The sequence below is a fragment of the Oncorhynchus tshawytscha genome, linkage group LG32 (genome assembly GCF_018296145.1).
Source record: "Oncorhynchus tshawytscha isolate Ot180627B linkage group LG32, Otsh_v2.0, whole genome shotgun sequence".
In the NCBI taxonomy this organism is placed as follows: domain Eukaryota; kingdom Metazoa; phylum Chordata; class Actinopteri; order Salmoniformes; family Salmonidae; genus Oncorhynchus; species Oncorhynchus tshawytscha.
The window spans coordinates 6,362,011-6,370,202 of record NC_056460.1 but is presented as its reverse complement, the minus strand read 5'-3'; the positions used below and the strand labels follow the sequence as shown (position 1 = coordinate 6,370,202).

Sequence of the window (8,192 nt, the reverse complement as noted above, 5' to 3'; positions counted from 1 at the left end):
CCCAGGTCTCGCCTTCCTTTCATCCTTCTTCCAAACCAAGTGATTTGCACGGATGTCGAAGCACTTGGTCCCCTTCTTGATTCTCCTCCGGTAGCTCTCCTTCTGCTTATCCTGTGCCTTGTTGATGTTCAGTCTCAGCTTGATTGATAACAGAAATATGCAAATATATATATTTCATATTATTACAAATACCTCTCTTATATATCTTCTGGGGGGTCAAATAAAGTAACCATTTAAAAAACAATTTATCAATGCAAAATTTAAATTGTGACACACTCACCGATCATGTGCCAGCCATGGTGAAACAACTTTGATGGGCTTCAACTCCGGAGCCACAGTATTCACCCTCTCAAACTTCTGTCAGGTTAGACAGGTACTGACCTATAAGCACAAAGTGACACATTGAAACACTGTGTGCACTCTGATATGACATTCATCGAAATCATAATTATTTCAGATATAAGAGCATGTGATTGATAAACAAAAGGTTATTTGACTTTCCCAGCTGTCCACATCCTTGACAATCCCACGCCAGAAGAAGTGTAGGCTGATTTTGGCAATCATGCGCTTCACTCCGAAATGTCCAGCATGCATCTGTCAGCCCCGCCTCCTTTTCCTCCTTAGGGAAAATTACCCTCCTGTGCGGCTGTGCAGCCTTCCCCTGTAGGTATATGTGATTGCCTAACAAGTTGGAAGACAAGTCATTGAAATACTAAAGTCTAAGTCAATTTGCTCTCCATCTCTCTCCGTCTTTCACTCTCTTCCCACCTCTCTCTCCCTGTCACTTTCTTTCTCACTTTCTTCCTCGCTCTCTTTCTGTATGGGTCTCTCTCTGTCTAGCGAAGACACCTATATAAGGCCAGTTGGAGTTACCATAATTGCTTAGACCTATCCATTTGATTGATCAGGGTTAACTTATAGCTACATACGTCAATGTGACAGACATATAACTAAATGTATAACTAGTGACATGTAGATGAGCAAATAACGTAAGCTAGATGGAAAATGGTCGTACATAAATCCTTTCAGTGATATAACAGTAACAGTAAGTTAATAGAAATGAACTGCTCAACGGTACCCTGAATTGTGAATTTCTCTGCTCCCCTATGAATGTTGCGTCTCTTGTCGAGATCAGTGGTGCCTTCGTAGTACTTCGCCTGGTTGGAAAGATAAAATATAATCCAACAGAAAATACAAACAGAAAGCAGCTACAATAACAGTTAGCTTGCTAGATAACATTAGTTTAAATCAAACTCTCTGGCTGAGGTAAATCAATAGCTAGCAATGTCAATATAAAATCAATCTAAAAACAGCTTAAATTATTTATTTCTATTTAACAATATGTCCCTATATAAAAGCAAATACAGTTGAAGTTGGAAGCTTACATACACCTTAGCCAAATACATTTAAACTCAGTTTCACAATTCCTGACATTTAATCCTAGTAACAATTCCCTGTCAGTTAGAATCACCATTTTACTTTAAGAATGTGAAATGTCAGAATAATAGTAGAGAGTGATTTTTTTCAGCTTCTATTTCTTTCATCACATTCCCAGTAGGTCAGAAGTTTACATACACTCAATTAGAATTTGGTAGCATTGCCTTTAAATTGTTTAACTTTGGTCAAACGTTTCAGGTAGCCTTCCACAATAAGTTGGGTGAATTTTGGCCCATTCCTCCAGACAGAGCTGGTGTAACTGAGTCAGGTTTGTAGGCCTCCTTGCTCGCACACACTTTTTCAGTTCTGCCCACAAATGTTCTATGTGACTGAGGTCGGGGCTTTGTGATGGCCACTCCAATACCTTGACTTAGCTGTCCTTAAGCCATTTTGCCACAACTTTGGAAGTATTCTTGGGGTCATTGTCCATTTGAAAGACCCATTTGTGTTGCTTCAATATATCCACATAATTTTCCTCTTCATGATGCCATCTATTTTGTGAAGTGCACCAGTCCATCCTGCAGCAATGCACCCCCACAACATGATGCTGCCACCCCCGTGCTTCACGGTTGGGATCGTGTTCTTCGGCTTGCAAGCATCCCCCTTTTCCCTCCAAACATAACGATGGTCATGATGGCCAAACAGTTCTATTTTTGTTTCATCAGACCAGACGACATTTCTCCAAAAAGTACAATCTTTGTCCCCAGTTGCAAATGGTAGTCTGTCTTTTTTATGTCGGTTTTGGAGCAGTGGCTTCTTCCTTGCTGAGCGGCCTTTCAGGTTATGTCGATATAGGACTCGTTTTACTGTGGATGTAGATACTTTTGTACCTGTTTCCTCCAGCATCTTCACAAGGTCCTTTGCTGTTGTTCTGGGATTTCTTTGCACTTTTCGCACCAAAGTACGTGGGTCAAAACAAAACAAAACAGGAGATAGCTTCAAGTTGCGGCTGGTGAGGAGCAACTGCAGAAAATGTAAGTAGGCTGTAGTTGGAACTTCATGATGGCTGTTTTAATGTTCATGCAGTCAACATGGAGGCGAAAGTCTTCAAATGTCTTCGAAAGTCACAAACTTTGAAAAGCAGGCCTCTCAAACGCCCCCAGTGCAGAGGAGAGATTTCTTCATGGATCTTTCTGGAGAGGAGACTATATAGGTCCCTCCATAAATTACTTAAATCTGAGTGGTTATTATTGATCTGAGAGCAATAAACAGTTTGGTAAAGGCGAAATCATTTAGAAGCTTTAAGAAACAATTTTATATAAAAATGTCCAGCATATGCTTTCTAGGAGGCAAATAGCAATCACTATCTGCACGAAACGTTCGTCTGTAATACTAGGTTAAGCATTGCAGCTTATAGAAGAGCATCATCAACATTTTTTGGGGTTCTGGAGATTCAACCTCAATCATAAGAGTTACAGATGCAGGTAAGGGGATGGGAGGACATAAAATCAGAGGTTCACATTTTTAATCCAAATCACATGGTTTTAGTAATTATTATTTTACTTAAGAAAACTTGATAAGAAAATACAATTCGTTGTAATTAACATAAACACAAAACCAATAGTTTTAACAATGGTATGGATTACAAGATACATGCAAGCATGCTGAAAGATCTAGTTTGAATGATCATTCCAATATCTGATCCTTACAGAAGCTGACACAGATTATAAGGCATTAAATGGTGGGTTACACATTGTTGAAAAACTACTCATCAGATGAATTACTGAAATGAAGTTGAATTATTACAGAATAAGATCTATAGCTGTCTGTCAGAACTAGATCTCTCTTGTGGAGACTGTGGGTAGCTCCTCGCTGCTCCTCAGGCGCACTCCAAGGCGGTAGGGCTTTGGAGACTGTGTCCCACCAAAGATGAGGCTGAAATCTGGGACACCTCCATCCTCAGGCCAGACGAATCGGTAACGCCGAAGCAATGTCACTAGAACCAGGAAGAGCTCCATACGTGCTAACCCCTCCCCCAGACACACACGAGATCCTAGGGAACACACACACGTCTATCAATGAGAACAACATTTCGCTCATACCTTCATATGCATGCAGCCTGGCCTTTTATGTCAACATATTCTCCTGTCTTAGTATAATTTATAAGCCATAGATATTGACGCTTTTGGCAAAAAGGCACCTGCAGAGAATGGCAGAAAGGCTTCTGGTTTCACAAACTCTCCGACCTCGTTGAGGAAGTTCTCAGGGTTGAACTCGTGAGGGAATTTCCACTGGCCCTCTTCATGCAGCACTGAAGACAGGTTAGGAATCACCACCGTGCCCTGGAACAGATGAGGGATTAAGGGTGAGAAGGAGAGGTGAAGAGGTACACTAAAGACTGAGACAGCACCAATCATGACATCATTCACTGTAGCCCAGGAGACCTTTATAGTTCTAAGGTCAACAACAGGCAGCATATCAGTCGTCATGGTAATGCTCACCTGGGGCAGCTGGTAGCTGTTTATTTGTGTGTTGCTGCAGGTAGTATGGAACACGCTAAGAGGAACGGTGTCACTCATGCGCTGTGCCTCGTGGATCGTGGCTTGAACATACGGCATGGCATGTCTGTCCTCAAACGAAGCGTCTGCACGTCCCTCAAGAACCTCGGCGATCTCTCGGTGACAGCGATCTGGGACAAACACACACTCTTTGGCCGGGTTTTCCATCCGATCAAGTTTTGTAGAATGTTTAATATTTACAGCTAATTTCCTATTTAGCCGACATATGCATAATTTACCGTGAATGCGGAACCATTGTCTACAAGCGCCATCGAATTGAATGAAATGTCTGCCAGTGTGTGTGTTGTGTATGTATTTCCTCACCCTGTACATGCTGGTTGGTCATCAGGTATAGCATGGCAGAGCGGAGGGTGTTGGAAGTCGTGTCTGTCCCAGCAATGAACAGGTCAAGTAGTAGAGACACCATCTGAGCATCATTAAATGTGGAGCCTCCATCAGCTGTCTGAAACACACAAACACATACACGCACGCAGACACCAAAGGCATCTACATTAAATTCTGCATTCCACCCTGCTCCATCCTGTAAAGTACGTCCTCCTCTTCTACCAGCCCAATGAAAATGTTTGCCCCGTTCACGGAAGTCATTCCAAACACTAAAAATGGGACCCGATGCCTCTCTGATTGGCAAATGGATTCAGGGTAAAGTCCTGCAACAGACTAGTGTCCTATCCAGGGGTGTACTTCTACATCAAGCTTCTTAATGCTACAGAAACAGCAGATAGGCTCCTGCCCTATGGACCATTCAGGCTTACTTGTACAAGGCTACTTTTTTTAATATCTTATCTTCTTTATTTTACTTCTAGAACCATACTTCTATTGTTCTCCTACCTTGTCAATCTGGTCCAGGTAGCAGTCAAGGAGGTCTCTGGGCTCTCCTGCGACCCTTGAATGTTTGTGCTTGGTCACAACCTTCTTGATATGTTCTTTCATTTTATCAAATTTGTGGAAAACGTTCCTGAATGGCAAAGGGAGGGGCCTCAAGACTGGTATGATTTCATAGAGCTACAAAAGATAGATGGGAGGAAATGGAGGTAAAACAGAGGGGAATGTGGATCAGTGTGTCATGTCTAGCACAGAGAGGTCAGTGATGATCGTGTAACTCTTATAAAAAAAAGTTTCCATCTAGAATCTAAAATGATTATTTTCGCTGTCCCCATTGGAGAACACTTTGAAGAACCCCTTTGAAGAACACTTTGGGTTCAGTGTAGAACCCTTTGCACAGAAGGTTCTATCTGGAACCCAAAAGGGTTCTACCTGGGGACAGCCGAAGAACCATTTTGGAACCCTTTTTTAGTAAGCACGGAGGGCTTAGACTGTACCATGGCCCAAGGTCCGAGAGCTTCCTTCGTAAACTCCTCTAACCTCTGGATGAGGGTGAGGATGACCTGGTCGTCATATTCAAACCTCTCTCCAAAGATCAGTGAGCAGATGATGTTAGACGCAGCCAGATGGAACAGGTGCTGAGGATCCATCGAACCGCCTACCAGGGCACAGCAATGATCACCACACGAGGCAATACACACGGACAAGGTAAGAACAACGATCACAGAGCTACTGAATTGAACACACTGACAGGATAGATAAAGCCCCACAGTCTTTATACCTAATGTTTAAACAAGTATAGTAAATATAGTCATACTGGGAGTATTACTGAGAGTATCTTATATCTGTGAAGTTTGTGTGGTTTATGGAAGTTTGTTACAACAACAAGGGGTTAATAGTGTAATGGTTTGATACAGTATTTGGAGGAGCTTTGGGGTGGATACTAAGCGCTGATAATGACATAAATATGTACAGTGATGACTGTGATTACTAGGACGTTGTGTGTGTGAGACTGTACCAGAACTGCTCTCCAGCTCAGTGCAGATGTGGGACACCTCCTCCAGGATGCGCTCTTCCATGGAGCGTTTGCCCAGACCAAAGTTTCTCAGCGTGGTCAGTGCAAAGCGCCGGTGGTCCCTCCAGCTGGAGCCATAATTGGCCATGACGATCCCTGATCGGCACACACACACATACAAACAAACACACACGGAGCGTAAGTGGGTCGGACTCACGGTCTCATGCCTGCGACTTTAAAATCAGTGTCACCCTCAGCCCAGGGGGGGATTTCCTATTGGGCTAATTCTTAAGACGTTGGTTTCTCCTGTGGGAGACCAGGGCTCAGATACCGCCATTGGCACATACACACACAGAGTTCCCTTATTATAAAACATATTATAAAAGGGGTCAAGAAAGTTCTACCTTTGCCTTTGAAGAGGTGGCTGACCATCATATGGGTTGGTCGTCCAGCATATTCCGCTGCGCGTGTCACCAGTGCCTCACGAACCACCTCCAGGCCATTCAGAACCACTGCAGGCCGTGAGCCGATGTACAGACTGAACACGTTACCATAGCGCCTCTTCAGCTGAAGCACAGAAGGAGAGGGACAGGGGGAGTATTTATTGTGAGAATATAATGGGGAACTTTTCTTTTGAAATGTTATTCAAGCACGCAAGGGTTGATGGATAAGCTTTCAGTCGTGCGTTTTTGGAGTGGTTAACAGGAGTAACTCTTGGCTGACTACTATTATTTCTCCCTTTACAAGTTGTGTAGCACTCTGATATTACACATTGAGTCCCTGGTTTCCTTTCTTTATGTGTAATAACAAAATAGATCAACCTTATTCAGAACATATCTATACGGTGTTGTTAGTGTGTTATTACACCAGGATAATAAAGTTTTTCCCTTTTTTTTAATTCAATATTTTTTCCTTGTTCACAAATCCCATAGAATGTTACTGTTTAGAAATAACAGAATGGTTTTTATCCATGCTTTCACAAATTATTTTACCAGGTAAGTCAGTTAAGAACAAATTCTTATTTACAATGACGGCCTACCCCAGCCAAACCCGGGTGACACTGGGCCAATTGTGCACCGCCCTAAGGGACTCCCAATCAGAATGGATGTGATGCAGCCTGGATTCGAACCAGGGACTGCAGTGACACCTCTTGCACTGAGATGCAGTGCCTTAGACCACTGTGCCACTTATTATTTCTGTTTATTGTCAAATTAATTCACCATTGTCTTTTGTTGAAATTGTGTTATGACATTCCAACCTTGTGGAGCATTCTTTTGTCCAATTGTGGCATGAATCAACTATTGTATCTGTTGTCCTAAAACTTTAGCCTACATCACACTTAATACCCATTCAGTCAGACTGGTCTCATTGACTAGACGTAACATAGTAAATGTAGATCCGGGACTCTCAAATTAGTATAATGTTACCTCTGGTATGGTTACAAAAGGCAGATGGTTACTTAAGGCAGTGGTTCCAAAACTTGTCTTATTTTTAAGAACCCTGTCCAGATTTAAATTTACTCTAGAAGATTGTTACAGTCCCATAGATTTTGTTGTAATTTTTTTGTCACTCAAATATCACATGAATACACATTAGACATGTGAAACTGTATAGAATTGCAAGAAATGTAGTTTTAAAACGGCAACATTTTCTTTGCACCCCATGACAAAATTTGTAGAATTGCAGGAAATAAGCTTTAAACCTGCAAAATCCTCTCCACCAACAAGAGGGGTGTGAACAGTTTTTTTGTCATGAACAGTGTTGTGCCCATATAAATAGACGTGGTGCGTGCGTGCAGGGAGGGCCCAGCAAATTCATAACATATTGTTCATTTTTGCAAATACATAACATATAATACAAATTATAATCCGTAACATATCATACGAAATAGGTGATGGTCATCCATAATACACACCATATGAAACGTAACATATCATACATACTAAATGGAGCGACTTGGATTTATTATACAGAATAATAGGAATCCGTTGACCTATATTATGAGTTGCTTGAAGAAAGCTATATCCAAAATATTAGCGTCACAAAAAAAGTTATTTCCAGCAGCATAATCGTAGCAGGTCTAGCGAGAGTTGGTCTAACTCTAGCCTACAAAGTATAGCCTACTTTACCCCTTCCAGGTCTTTGAGGGGGTTGACAGGATCCAGCTGTAGCAGATTGCCAAGGATGGGCAGGGGACGGGGTCCTGGTGGGAAGTTTTTAGGTCGGCGGACCCTGATGAAGAAGAATAGAAGGAGGATAAAGAGCCACAACAACACCACCGACCCAAGCATTGCAATTGGGCTTCAGGAATTACATAGGCTACTTCACGATTTAAAGCTAGCTGATTTAAAGACGCCGGTTGCCACCCACACAAATTGTGGACTTTGTTTTGAACACTA

The 8,192-nt window shown here is 42.2% G+C and overlaps 1 protein-coding gene across 1 annotated transcript; it reads right to left on the bottom strand.

The window, feature by feature from the left end:
• Positions 1–2,665: 2,665 nt before the first annotated feature.
• LOC112230396 (cytochrome P450 2F2) lies at positions 2,666–8,192 on the bottom strand. The gene is made up of 9 exons (XM_024396685.2): positions 7,923–8,192; positions 6,198–6,360; positions 5,797–5,949; positions 5,276–5,436; positions 4,785–4,958; positions 4,260–4,398; positions 3,879–4,066; positions 3,578–3,719; positions 2,666–3,430 (listed from the first exon to the last, which is right to left on the bottom strand). The coding sequence occupies exons 1-9, from the start codon at positions 8,082–8,084 to the stop codon at positions 3,213–3,215; spliced, it is 1,500 nt and encodes a 499-aa protein (XP_024252453.1). The 5' UTR covers positions 8,085–8,192; the 3' UTR covers positions 2,666–3,212.